The sequence below is a fragment of the Peromyscus maniculatus genome, chromosome 5, assembly GCF_049852395.1.
Source record: "Peromyscus maniculatus bairdii isolate BWxNUB_F1_BW_parent chromosome 5, HU_Pman_BW_mat_3.1, whole genome shotgun sequence".
NCBI lineage: Eukaryota > Metazoa > Chordata > Mammalia > Rodentia > Cricetidae > Peromyscus > Peromyscus maniculatus.
In genome coordinates this window covers 63,621,849-63,636,799 of record NC_134856.1, presented here as the reverse complement: position 1 = coordinate 63,636,799, position 14,951 = coordinate 63,621,849, and the positions used below count along the sequence as shown (strand labels likewise).

The 14,951-nt window shown below is 39.1% G+C and overlaps 1 protein-coding gene across 19 annotated transcripts in view; it reads left to right on the top strand.

Annotated features, from left to right (window-relative positions):
* The window catches only part of Ccdc7 (coiled-coil domain containing 7), a 194,331-nt gene that overhangs the window by 118,489 nt on the left and 60,891 nt on the right, over positions 1–14,951 (top strand). For all 19 annotated transcript variants that reach the window (XM_042277896.2, XM_076572384.1, XM_076572376.1 and 16 more), the window contains 4 exons: positions 4,258–4,341; positions 6,836–6,910; positions 9,048–9,107; positions 13,117–13,227. In XM_042277896.2, coding sequence (XP_042133830.2) covers positions 4,258–4,341; positions 6,836–6,910; positions 9,048–9,107; positions 13,117–13,227 — 330 coding nt within the window. The remainder of the gene's footprint in view (positions 1–4,257; positions 4,342–6,835; positions 6,911–9,047; positions 9,108–13,116; positions 13,228–14,951) is intronic.

The window sequence follows — 14,951 nt, the reverse complement described above, 5'->3', positions numbered from 1 at the left end:
ACATGGAAAACCACAAAACATTATTAAAAGTAGTCTTAAAAGGCTCAAAGAAATGGAAACACATTACAGGTTTATAGACCTCAGCCTGGCTCTGCTGGGCCTAGAATCCAACATTGCTGCACGACTACCCCAATGTCTACAGACTTGACAGGAGATGAGATGAGTGAGGTGGAGAGGTGTCCTTGTGTGATTCACATACCCACACAGACTCAGACAGGATTCAGACAGGCCACAGAAGACAAACATGAAATAAAATTGCTGGAGAAAAACAGATACAGACATAGGCAAAGACTGCCTGAAAAGGACACCAGCACCTCAGGAAGTAGGATGAAGAGCTGACTGATGGGCTCTCATGAAAGAAAAGGCTTCTGCTCAGCAAAGAAAACAAGGGACATCAAGATCATGATGGGAAGGTGACGGCCAGCCAATAGCTGTGGAGCCCCTATGGGACTGGACTAGGCCCTCTGTATAGGTGAGACAGTTGTTCAGCTTGAACTGTTTCGGGGGTGGGGCAGGCAGTGGGATCAAGATCTGTCCCTGGTGCATGAGTGTGCTTTTTGGAGCCCAGTGCCTATGGTGGGATACCTTGAGCAGCCTTGGTGCAGGGAGGAGGGCATTCGACCTGCCTCAACTGAAAGTACCAGGCTCTTCTGACTCTCCATGGAAGACCTTGCCTTGGAGGAAGGCTGGGAGGCAGGAAGAGGGAGGAGAGGGGGTCTGTAAAATGAATAGAAAATTTCTTAATAATGAAAAAAAAATTATCAGAATGAAGAGGCAATCTGTAGAATAGGAGAAAGCCTTTGCCAGCTGGACATCTGATTGGATGAATATTTAGTATATATAAAGAATTTAAAAAAAAAAACCACCAAAACATAAGCTAGCCATTAAAAGGAGAAACAAAATGTGCAGTTCACGAACAGAGATTCTGGGAAGGAAAGATGAATGTGAACTGGGGAGTATAAGAGGTTCTCAAAGGACTAAAATCAGAACTACAGCATAAGCCAGCTGTATCACTCCTGTGATAAACTTGAAAAAAAATCTGTCTAAATCAAGAGTACCACAGAGAGAGCTGTACGTTCCTGTTTATTAAAGTACTCTTCTTTTTTTTTTTTTTTTTTTAAGAGAGTACAGATGCCATGACATTTATTAAAAGGCATGCTACAATGCTATACTTGTTAGGAAAAGAGACTGAGATTCCAAGTAACAGGTATCAAATATACAAACCAAAGGAACGGAATCAATATTGTAGTGTACAGAAGCTTGAATTAACCATGCACTACACAGTTAGAAAATATGGTTTTTAATATTTTCTCCTCTTTGCATTTATAACATAATTACTCTTCACAGTACCCAAGATAAAGAAAGTGTGGTACATTTACATAATGGAGTTTTATTCATCCTTACTGGACACTGAAATTCTGCAATTTTCATGACAATGGACTGTCATGTTTTTAAAAAATAATATTGCCTGTTTTCTCTCACACATGGAATTTCAAGTGTGTGTGTGTGTGTGTGTGTGTGTGTGTGTGTGTGTGTACTTGTGTGATGTGAAAGTATAAGGGATATTAGGAAGAGGAACAGACTAGTAGGAGAGGGAACATGGGACAGTAATGGAGGTGAAAATGTTCAAATTACATCATATACTTGAATGAAAACATCATAACAAAACCCAACACAATAAATATATGCTAACAAAAAATTTGGATAAAAATTCTCAAGTAAATATCAAGAGAACTCATTACTAGCTTTTTGAAAAATACCCAAAAATCTTCCAGAGATACTTCAAGATAAAGACAAAGTCACACCAGCAGCTCAATTATCTGAACTCCCACAGACAAGAAGAGAATGTGGTTCTCTAATTATAAAAGTGGAGGCAAGTGCATGTGTCACCTCCCTTCTCATCTTAATTGATTAAAAAGGAAGCTGGAGTCATCGCAGGGCTTTATGTCCTACGTAATCCGTGCACTGTGTAATTGTGTAATTTGTACACAGCATGATCATGCAATCTATGCACATGTGTGGCATAGCTCTGTAAGCCCATATGTGCATGTGCAGGGGGAATCCATAAAAAGCAGATCACAGAGACTGCAACTGTTCCCTGAGACAAAGCCTGCCAGCGCCCATTGGACTAAGAGCTGCTCCCTGTGACAGAATCCGTCAGCACCATTAGACCAAGAGTCCCGACTAGACCAAGAGCTCCCACTGGACCAAGGGTATCCATCAGACCAAGAGAGGCTCCCTCAGACACAGACACCACTTGCACCAAGTGGAGAAAGAAATGGGTAGACGCCAGTGCAAAAATACAGTCAACAACATAAAAACCAATATGGCTCCATCAGAACCTACATCAGCAAGACCTGAACAGCCCAATACAGAAGAAACAGAAGAAATTGATCTTAAAAATGGCTTTAAGAAGATGATTGAGGTCTTTAAAGAGAAAATGAAAAATTTCCTTAAAGAAATTGAGGAAAAGTCAAACAAAAAATTGGAAGAAATCAGTAAATCCCTTAAAGAAAGCCAAGAGAAAGCAATTAAACAGGTGAGGGAAACAGTTCAAGATTTGAAAACTGAAATTGAGATAATAAAGAAGACACAAACTGAGGGAATGCTGGAAGTGGAAAATCTGAGTAAATGAACAAGAACTACAGATGTAAGCATAACCAACAGAATGCAAGAGATGGAAGAGAGGATCTCTGTTGAAGATACAATAGAAGAAATAGATTTGTCAGTCAAAGAAAACACTAAAGCCAATGAAGTCATAACACAAAATGTCCAGGAAATTTGGGACACCATGAAAAGACCAAACCTAAGAATAATAGGGATAGAAGGAGATGAATACCAACTCAATGGCACAGAAATATATTCAACAAAATCATAGAAGAAAACTTTCCCAACCTAAAGATGGAAATGTCTATAAAGATACAAGAAGCTTACAAAATACCAAATAGACTGGATCCAAAAAAAAAAAAAGTCCCCTTGCCACAAAATAATCAAACCACTAAACTAACAGAATAAAGATAAAAATATTAAGAGCTGCAAAGGAAACATATAAAGGCAGACCCATTTAAAAAAAAAACAAAAACAAAAAAACACCTGACTTCTCAATGGAGACTATAAAAGCTGGAAGTTCCTGGAAAGATGTTATGCAGACACTAAGAGATCATGGATGCCAACCCAGACTGTTATACTCTGCAAAACTTTGGAGCCTAGTGTCTAGGGTATGACAACTTTCACAGCCTTGGTACAGGGAGGAGGAGCTTGGACCTGCCTCAGCTGAGTGTGTCAGGCTCTGCTGACTCCCTATGGGAGACCTTGACTTGGAAAATGTGGGGATGGGGGGTGGGTTGGGGGAGACGGCTGGGGGGTGGGAAGAGGGAAGAGGGAGGGATCTGTGGTTGGTATGTAAAGTGAATAGAAAATTTCTCAATAATAAAAAATTTAAAAAGAAAAGAAAAGGCAGCTGTATACAACATACATATATAATACATTGTTGGGTTTATAACTGAGGCATATGACTCATTGCAGTACAGCCATATGGTATGGGCAGGTGGGAGCAGGTGGGATGCCCAGAAATAAGAAAATGATGACTAAGAAGGTAACTCACACAGGAACAAATGCCTAGATCCAGAAATGTCAAAAACAAAGGCTCTTACAGAACACAAATATTATGTACACTTTCTTGAATCATTTTCTTTAAAAGGCAGAAGCTTACATAAAGAAATATCATAGTATAGGATATTTATATATGTGCAATATGTAAAATGTTCATAAAATGGGAAAGAAGGAAGAGAACCATATGTAAACATTTACATTGTCTCCTGTGTGTGAAGGGGCACCAATCTGAGGTGGCGTCTAAAGTTGCCTATGGGCTTTAACACCTACTTGTGGATTCAGTTGACTGTCATCTAGATTATCATTGTTCATCTACAAATCTCCTTTCAGTAAATGCGGCAGTATACTTTTATAAAGGATATCGCTGTGGGGCAAATGCTAGTTACAGAACTCTGAGGTACCGATTCATGTAAGAACTACATTATTACTTGGATGTGTGTTTTTGGAACAAAGATCTTGAACTTCAACGCTTGGAGGCTTATATGTGTGCTCACAGATCTCCTGTTCCAATGTTACATGATATGACAGTGCAGAGGTCATCAATAACAAAGTCTAATAAACTTAGTATCATGCATACACAACCATCTAACATTTCTATTTAAAATCACCTTATCAAATGTCTTTGAAATCTGTCGTTTTTTACAGAGAATAAGCTTGATAACTTGAGGGACATGCTTGGACAACATTTATTAAGAAACGAATTCAAGCCACAGTCAAAGAGTGGACCCGGTAAGAAAACTTCAGTTCAGTACTTCTCATCATGTTTTTCATTAATGTGCACCTTATGACAATACTTACTGTGACACGGCCAAAGGACTGCATGCACACTTTCCTATTATTGTGTAGACCAGGTACTGGCTAAAAATTGAAAGTTAGCTCGATAGCATTTCATTTAGAACTCATCCATTTAGGAAATGTTCCATCAAAACCAATCACAGTTTTAGCAAGCATAGAATATTACAAAAACGAGTATGTGTAGTGGTATTCTCATCCCATCCTACGTCCAGTTTAGGTAGGAAAGTGCATTTCATCTGTGAGGTACAGCACTGGCTCACAGATGTGACAGAAAGACGGACTTAGCCGTTCTTACACCAGCTAACAGTCTCCTCTAGACTCTGGGAAGAGGAAGGGGGCAGGGAAAGGGGGTAGAAGAAAATAGTGAGAGATGAATATAACCTAAGTACGTTAGTATTTGAACAAAAATCCCATTATGAATCCCTTCACTCTTTACAGCAAATATATAATAATAAAGATGTCTAAGGTGCAGCCAGTTCTTCAGAGCAAGACCTCCATTCTATGTCAAGATCAGGAAACATTTTTCAGCTTCCCATATGTATCCTGTTGCAACCACCTTTTACACAAAACGTTTTAGGTGTGAGAGACCACCCAGTTAAGGTTTAACTACCTCATTCAAAGTAGAAGCTTTCTGACATGTTTCATTTTAGAGTTTGGGTTTTTTGTTTGTTTTTGGTACTGCATTGGAGATACTCTTTTCTAAATATAAGAAAAGGTACAAATCACAAAATATTACATGGAAAAAGACACAATCCTAATTTCAATACTTCTTTAAATTCTTCCCTTTTTCTCTCACTGAGGTACCAAATCTCCCTAAGATGATGTATGAAAGACTTTTTTTCCCCTTGGCATTGCTGATTATTGCTTTCCATCACCAGCATCTATTAGATTTAGAGTTATATAATGTAAAAAGACCACTGAAACACATCTGGATAAACTGAAGAATGGCTGCTGTGTGTATGACTTAATCATGGTCAGCAATTTGGCTTTTGGGGGAAAAAATATTAGGCTCCCACCTCATCAACTAGAACCCTCCAGTCTTCATGGATTTTAACATAAGCTTTAAGGTTATATTATTGTTGAAACTATCCGTGATGATGTAAAGTTGCATGTAAGTTTCTTCTGCCTGGAAAGAGCACCAGTTAAGAAACTGTGAGGCATGTTCCTGTGTGTCAGCATTGTCATCAGTGTGCTGTGGTGGTAAATCACTAACAGTGTAAGTCCCAACACAGTAGGGTTCCTGTGATCAGGAACAGTCCTTCTAGTCACACTCAGATTTCTGTTCCACTCCTTTGAAAAATGCAGACTAGCATAATAGTAAGCACTTGTGTGTATTTCTATGTTGTTTAGATCCATCGTTTTGTAGAGATGGATATAGGACAGTTGACTGGTGTCTTTAGAAGATATATAACAACACAAGCCAAGGCATTACCACATAAAGAACACTTTTTAAATATGGATACCCAATGACAGCAAAACTTAGAAGTTGTTATTACATAAGAAAAACATTTCATAAAATCCTTCCTGTCTTAATTTGAATGTTAGTATTTATGAATAAATGAAAAATAAGCTACATATACTTATGTTCGGATCTCTTCTATGTTCAAAATGATCTATAGAAATGCTTTTTCACGGTGACTTCAGAATATGCCTTATGGGAATATTTTAAGTATATTACAGTCATTTTCTAAGCGTGGAGTGGTGGCACTTACGAAGCTGAGGTAGGAAGATCAGAAGTTCAAAGCCAGTCTGAACTACCTAATGTGTTCTGAGTCAGCCTGGGCCCTCTTGCTGTTCCTCAAAAACAATCAATTTCTATTTCTAGCTAGCTAGGAAAGTTACTTTTCATTTTCCAATGCCAAAAATGCTAGCTTGCATTTATGATAACAAAAAGAATATAATTGGTAATTATTTTATTGGCTACTAATACCTCTCTTGATGGTTACGGTGTCCCATCATCCTATTTTCTTCAAGAGGCACTTTCTCTTGTGAAAAGAAAGGGCATGGTGGTGTTTAGAAAGGGTAATGAGAGAATATGATCAACATGTTGCATGTATGTATGAGGATTTCACAGGGTAGCCTATTGTTTTATATAATTTATACTATAAATGTATTTGTACTTGTTTTATTTTAAATACTATGAATTTGAATTTCTTAAGAGGGCGTCAGATTCCCTGGAGCTAGAGTTTCAGACAGCTGTGAGCTTCCCAGTGTGGGTGATTAGGGACCAAACTCCAGTCCTCTGCAAAAAGCATCCAGTGCTTTTAACTGTGGAGCTGTCCCTCCAGCTTCTAATTACTATTCTTTAAGAATAAATAGTAAGTTTTCACTGTGCATGTAAGCAAACAAGAGAGAAAGGGAGAGCCGGGTGTGACAGTTTGTCTTTCGAAGTATCTGACAAATCTGTTAAATCTGTTTAATTTTATAGAGATCGGCAAAGATAAAAAGGGGACCTCTGCCAAATCCAAATCAACAGCGAAAACAGACACAACAAGTAAGCAGGGTAAGGACAGTTACGCTTGTTCAAGTCTGAGGTGCATGTGTATTTATCCCTCTAGACTTCAATTAAGTTGCCATCTGTTCCTTTTCCTGTTGATGGGACGCAAGGGAGAAGGGCCTTATCTTGGTTCACGGGTTCGAGTATAATCCTCTGTAGCAGGAAAGTCAAGGCAGCAGGAACTGGAAGCAGCCGGCCACTTCACCTCCATAGTGAGAGGAAGAGAGCAATGATAAATGCATGCACTCTAGTTCTTAGCAGGCTTTTTCTACGCTTAGACAGTCCAGGGTCTCCTGGACTCGGGAATGGTATGACCCACAGTGGTCAGGTCTTCCCACTTCAGTTAACTCAATCCCAATAAGCCGCAGAGACATTCCCAGAAGACCATGTCCTAGGTGATTTTAGAGTATGTCAAGCTGACAATTAGTACCTGTTGTCACCTCACCTTACAGGATATCACCTATCCATAAACTCTCTCCTATAACTGGTACTCTTGTGTCTACTATTAATGGAGCATTAGCTGATGTTACCAGCTTGGAACTGATCCACTCCAACAGCATCCCTATAAAATCCTAGTGGGGAAGGAGTGTCAGGACACATGTGGAGAGCTCCTGCTGAAGCAAGCCTCCCTGTGTTCCTCTCTTTTCTTTTTAATGTCACCAGCAGTACCAGAAAGGACTCACCCTGTGAACCCACTGAGCTTTAGAGATCTTCTCAGAGACCTTGGCTCCAAATTTATCTCATTGGCAGTTAGAGCCCCAGATGTGAACCACAGGGACATATCACGGTTCATAACAATGTCTCATCATACAGAGGGTACCACTAAAGACACATGATAGTAAAAGGACTGGGAAAGGACATGGCATTGAGGGGAAACTAATCAAAGTGTCTAAACAATGGCTCTGAAATGTAAGCAAGAGTGAAAAAAGTTGCAAATGGGCAGGTACAGAAAAAGAGCAGGAAGGAAGTTGAAGAAATAACAATTGTTTCTTTTAAATATATGATGGCTATTAATCTCCACAACCAGACTTAATGGACTATAATGAAATAAGCACCATGAAATTCATAGCCAGAACAACTGTATTATAAATGTTGGAAAGCAAATCTTGGGAGACAGAAGAAATAACTCTTCATTAAAAATAAAGAACCTGAGATCATCAGAAATTACAAATCCCAGAAAACACTGGGGAGATACATTCAAAACACTAGGAGAAGAAATTCACCCAAGAATCTCACAATGACCAAAACTACCTTTTTAAAATGAAGATGGAATATCAACAAAGTAAAATTTTAGACAATGTGTTGATAGACACCCTGCTTTAAGAAAGTTATTCTGAGTGAGATTTGGGGGTCTCACACAGTAATTAGTATCACCCAAAAAGAGCATAACTAGAAATAATTCTGTAATTACAGAACAGTGTGTATGTTCATTGCACCTCTTCTCTGTACTAATTTGACACATTATAAATCTGTCTTTGGGCCTATATGATGATAGAAATATAGCACAAATGTTGTAGTGAAGCATATCATTATTTTGCACGAATAATATATGCTAATAAAAAGCTAAAAGGGAAATAGAGTACGTTTCCTAGTGCAAACCAAAGAAGATGGGTGAGAAAGATGGTGTATTCATGTAAGAAAATGATACCAGTTGTTAACTCAGAGGCATAGGAACAAATGCAAAGAACCAGGTAATTCACCCAAAAGGGTTGCTGTAACAAACATTGTAACTCCATACATAGCTACTCCTTCCTTCTTTCATCTTTAGTTCATGGGCATAGCATGACATAAATAACTATGACATTCTAGTCTCTGTAACATGGAGTGGTGTTTTGTGCAGAACTGTTGAGAGAGGTGTAATACACACAGAGAGGAGTCTTGTTTCCACAAATGGGCTGGCGCTGCCCACCTTTGCTTCTCAGATAATCCTCTCTGGAAACATGCTCACACACATACTCAGAGGTGTGTGTCTCTTACGTGATTCTAAATCCAGTTTAGTTTAACATTCAAAATTAACCATCACTAGAATAATGTTCTTGAAATATGGTATAAGCAGAGATTGGAATGCCAAAGGAAAAAACAAAACCTGTACATCAATTTTTTTCCTTTACATAGTATTCTGAAATGTGTTTTGTGTCTTTAGGTAAGGAACTAAGTATTATTAAAGGAACAAAACTACTTGAACAACTAAAAGATCAACATGGTAAGAATAATAATTTTTCAAGTCATATATTTATGATTTACATTCTAACCTATAGTAATACCTGTGTTGTTGCGTGAGCAACAGTTTTTGTGGATTCTCTCTTACAAAGAAATTCTAGTGTTTGTTATAAGTAGGCATAAAATAAATAATATGAATAGTGAAACTGAGCCAATTAGAAAATAACCTATCCAAACCCAGTGCCAAATCAATCTTGGAGTGTCTGAAGTAAATTATCCTGATGCTATTCCACTCACTTTCCATTTCTGGCTTAGAGTTAAAACATTGTGTTGAGCTTGAAAAAGCTGGAAATCTTTCTGGTGAGTGTGCTCAGAAGAGGTCTACAACACACAGCCCACTTCCTTTTAACAGTTTAAGTTGGTGAGAGTGGATGGTGCAGCCCTGCAGTGGATTTCTTCCTCTGTACTATTATCAGTTCCAGATCATTGGTCTTAAATGTGTTAGACACACTTCTTTTTGATCCTAGAAAGACGTCAACTATGAACAGTTTTTTAGAGTTGTTTCTGATTAGTGTCCTCAGAGACTTGCCGTGCCTGCCTCCTTGTAAGGACACGAGGAGAAGGTGGGTCTTCAACACCGACCTCCATGCAGAGTCTGAAGTTTGCAATATAATCTCCCCATCCCGGTATATACATGTGTGCTGGGATGGAGGTTTCCTGGCAAGGCATGGTTTCTGTAACTTTAAGTGCAAATGTTGTACTTCCATGTCTTATTAAGTATAAATTGAGCATATATTGTTAATCAATCAAGTAAGGCCTCTTCACCTGAAAGCTTACAACTTGGGGACAGTGAGGATTGAAAACTGGCATTATTTGAAATAAGCATTCAAACTTGTTTTTCTGTTTTGCCCTAGAAATACTGGATTTAATGAGCCATGTGTTTCAGTTTAGATACGGTTGCTCTGGGCGACGCTTACTAGTTAGATCCTTACCACTTTTGAGTGACAACCTCAGACACAGCAACAAAATGCCCCATTTAAGTCCAGTCAATTTAAAATATTTGTCTTTTCTGTTATTTCTTTGACATCTGCAAAAATACCCCACAGAAGTAACTCGCAAAGTGGGGGGTGGTATTTTAGCTTACAGTTCAAGAAGAACTATTATATCATGACAAGGGAGACATAACACCAAAGGTGAGAGGTCACCGATCACATGACAAGGGAGACATAACACCAAAGGTGAGAGGCCACCGATCACATGACAAGGGAGGCATAACACCAAAGGCGAGAGGCCACCGATCACATGACAAGGGAGGCATAACACCAAAGGTGAGAGGCCACCGATCACATGACAAGGGAGACATAACACCAAAGGTGAGAGGTCACCGATCACATGACAAGGGAGACATAACACCAAAGGTGAGAGGCCACCGATCACATGACAAGGGAGACATAACACCAAAGGTGAGAGGCCATGGATCACATGACAAGGGAGACATAACACCAAAGGCGAGAGGCCACCGATCACACTGCATGGGCATTCAAGAGGCAGAAAGTAAACAGAAAAGTAGGGTTGGGCCATGCAACCTCAAGAGCCACTCTAAGGGACTCATATAACCCAGTGAGCCTCCACCTCCTAAAGATTCCACAGCCTTCCAGAAGAGCACCCCCAGCTAGGGAGCAGGTGTCCAAACACAGGAGCTTGTGGGCACGTTGCACTTTCAAATCACATTTGTTCAGACCATATTTCTGCTCAATTTATTTGTTAATAGTTAGAGGATAATAAAACCACTCCAAATTAAAAATTAAAAGTTTAAAATTAGGAAGAGGAAACATTTGGAAAGAGACTACTGACTGACAACAAAATGAATATTCTAACTCAGAGTCAAACAGAGTTTGGATAAGGGCTAAAATGAACAAAGATGCCTTTGTAGGATACAGGGCACAGGCAAAGATGCAAACATGACAAGATTCTTTATAGAAATTGGAGTAACAGACAAGTGACCACTCATTAATATATGAAAAAAGTATTACAAATAAAGATCAACACATAGAGCTTGAGGATAATGTGTATATAATGCCATCGTATGCCTAAAACAAATGCTTTTTAGCTTTTTAGCATTTGTTTTAGGCATGAGTTTATCTGCAAAGAAAGATACTAGTCCAGGTAAGTGCCTGATAAAATCACTCATGGACAATCAAGGTAGAGAAAATATATTACCATGTGAAGGAAGTGGTTGCTTAGAAGATTTTTCATACTGTGCAGTTTTTATTTACTCCAATGAAATATTTTAAAATTTGAGAGAGAGACAAAGATTGTATTACCGTAGGCTGGACAGTCTGTACACCATAGAAACATATTTCTCACAGAGGTTGCTACATCTTGGTTCAGAAACATATCTCTTTCTGTGTCCTCAAGTGCTGGAAGGAGCAAGCAGAGCTTTGGGGCCTCAGGACAATACTAACAGCCATGGTGACTCGATAAGGACCTGTATCCAATACCATCACAAGATGATTCCGTGTCAACGTGCAGATGGGGACACAAACATTCAGAGCACAACAAAGATGCATGTTAACAATACAACATACAGTGTCCTTTCTGCACAGCCACCATCTCATCTCTAGTTTCTCAGATGTCATTATGTGCAGTGATAGGATCTACATAATGATGTTTTATGCAAGTATTTTCTAAAAATGTTGCCACAGCTTTTTGTTTTGTTTTCCAGTAATTGTTGAATTTCCTATATCCTGTTTTCCCTTGTCACTCTTTCATGAATTCACATTTAATTTTTTAAAAATGTACTGCCCACGTGAATCTTTCCTCCAAAACTCTCTCAACTAAAAGTTTTTCCTTTGTGTTTGGTCTCTAGCATTTATTATTTACTCTTTTACGTCTTAGCAATATTTTAAAAAATATATTTAAATGTCATCTATTGAGGTTAAATCACTTGGGGTAGACTTCTAAGCCAACTACACCCAAAATTACATTCAACTTAAAGTATCAAGCTATATCCAAGACTCTTCATACAAATAATTACATATGGATGCTTTCATGAAAATAATTTACATAATAAGCATAAATTTTCAGTGTTGGAACATCATCCCACTGTGCATAAGGTTTCTCCTTTCATTGATTTCCACATTTTTCTCAGCTTTCCCCTTTCCTAACAAATGAATGACTGCCTAAGCTATGACTTCTAAAATTTTCAACAGTAATGTATTCTCTCAATGGTCTGTCTTGTTGCCCTTCAAAGTCTCTTACCATCCATGTTTAGTTCAATATCTAGCCAATAATTCAAGTATATGAGCCTTGTAATTTCTGTGTCTCTGTCTCTCCCCTCTCCCCTCTCCCCTCTCCCCTCTCCCCTCTCCCTCCCTCCCTCCCTCCCTCCCTCCCTCCCTCCCTCCCTCCCTCCCTCCCTCCCTCCCTCTCTCTCTCTCTCTCTCTCTCTCTCTCTCTCTCTCTCTCTCTCTCTCTCTGTCTTGTGTTTGACACAGCGTCTTGCTAAGTTGTCCAGGCCATTATTAACTTGCTCTGAAGTCTAAGCTGGCCTTGAATTTGTGATCATCCTGCTTCAGCCTCCTAATTTTCTGATGTCACTGGTCCAAACCACACAGCCTCGCTCTGTTTGTTTCCCATTCTGTGGTCACATGTATTGCTTTTACGATAGTGTAATTCGTGACAACTGAATCTAACAACTGGTGGCTGAGTTTGGACCGAGAGATTCAGCAGTTCATGCACAAAGCTTTTTTTTTTCTCTAAACTAGCCTTCTAACTGTATCCGCCTGCAGATCAAATGCAGAATGAGCATGGTGGGGAGGGGGTACAGGTCCAAATTAAGAGAGATACTACCCCGGGGCACAGTATAAAGACAAGAAAGAGAAAATGATGAAAGGCATTATAGAAACTGAAGTCATAGATAATGAACATTTGATAAAGCATGGGAAAGAAAAATATGAATGAAAAAATATAGATGAGTACACAGAGTTTGGCACAAAATTTGTGAATACTCACAGCCATCATGCAAATTTCCTTTCCAAACTTTGTTTCAGATGTGGGTGTATTGAAAATCAAACCTCAAGAAACCATTACCACCAAGTACCAGCCACCAAAGAAATTTCCAACAAAAGTGATCAATCTGTCACCCTTCTTGGCCAGTCAAGGTAAGAGAGTACACAAGACAAGTAACAATATCTAATTGCCTGAAATAGTACAGAAGTCTGCCTTTTCATTAATCCTTTTTGCAACTTACGTTTTTATTTAACTGCTTTGTTGAGAACTCCCCGGTGCCTGAAAATGAAATGGCTTGTATTTGTTCTCTCTGTTCACAGTGTAACATTTCATAGTTTAGAATGCTTTATTCAGCCACTAAAGGTCATTGAATTTTAAAGGCTATTGCCCCCAGCAAATATTTTCCTACATACATACATACATACATACAGACAGACAGACAGATGGACACACACACATACACACACACACACACACACACACACACACACACACACACACACACACTGGTGAATTTATTTCTTTGGCATGGAAAAAAACCCAGATTTGAGATTTCCTGTTAAAATATATACAGGTTCCTAATATTAAAAGATATTTGTAGTCTGGTTTTCTAAAGGGCTATTAAAATTAATATTGACAGCAGCAACAATTTTAGAGGAAAATGTTTTTAGCTGCATAATTATCTGTAACATTTCATCAGAGTGTACAGCAGCCGGGTCATATGATAGGGCTATCAAGCATTTGTGGTACTGAGGTCCTTGTACAGACTAGACAAGCTCTCAACCCCGAGCTATGCCCTAATCTCTTTGTGTGTTCTATTGTCCAGAAGCACAGTCTTTTATATTTCTTCAAATTCCTTCAAAATTGCAGGCTTTACACTTAAGTCTTCAATCTATTTGGAGTTGATTGTTGTAACTGAGGAAAAAGTAAGGTGTTTGGTTTCACTCTTCCCCCAGCAACCCTCACCAAGGGAAGACTGTCTCCACTATGTGATCTGAGCATTTCCTCTGGCTGCAGATGTGTGGGGCTGTTTCTTGGCATAGATTTTGTTCCATCAGTTTGTCTGTTTTAATGACAAAATCATAATCTTCTTTATTTCTATAGCCTCTAATAATATCTTGAAGTCTGTTTAGTGTAGTTATCTCCAGATCTGTCTGGATTGTTTTTCTTTTTTGTTGTTATTTTCATGTGCAGTTTGGGGAATTTGTTTTGTTTTTTGAGACAAGATCTCATGTAGCCTGTGTCCATTGCACTTAACTGTAGCCAGGACTGGCCTTGAATTCCTGATCTTGTTCCACAGTCTTCCAAGTGCTGGGACTTCAGGTGTCCCCACTTTATCTGGCTTACAGTGTTGTTCTTTTTGCTCAAGATACCCTCAGTCATCTGTGCCTCTGTGTGAAATTTTAGGATTACCCTTCTAGTTTTGTGCTCCCACAAAACACACTGATACTTGGATGCTCTTCCAGTTTGCTTTGCTATTGCTGTGATAAACCTGGTCACTGTATTTATCTAAAGGATTTTTGCCGGGCGGTGATGGTGCATGCCTTTAATCCCAGCACTCGGGAGGCAGAGGCAGGTGGATCTCTGTGAGTTCAAAGCCAGCCTGGTCTACAGAGCGAGTTCCAGAACAGGCTCCACAGCTACACAAAGAAGTCTTGTCTTGAGAAACAAATTTAAAAGGACTTTAGAGGAGACCAGGGTTTATTTGGCTTCCACTTGCAGATCACAAATCATTATTGAGGGAAGTCAGGGCAGAAACATGAAGCAGAAACAATGGTTGCTGCTCACTGGCTTGATCAGGCCAGCCAAGCTGGGTGCCTCAGTGGTCAGGGTAGTCCCACAATGGCTGTCTCATGGGAGTTTTTTATTTGACATA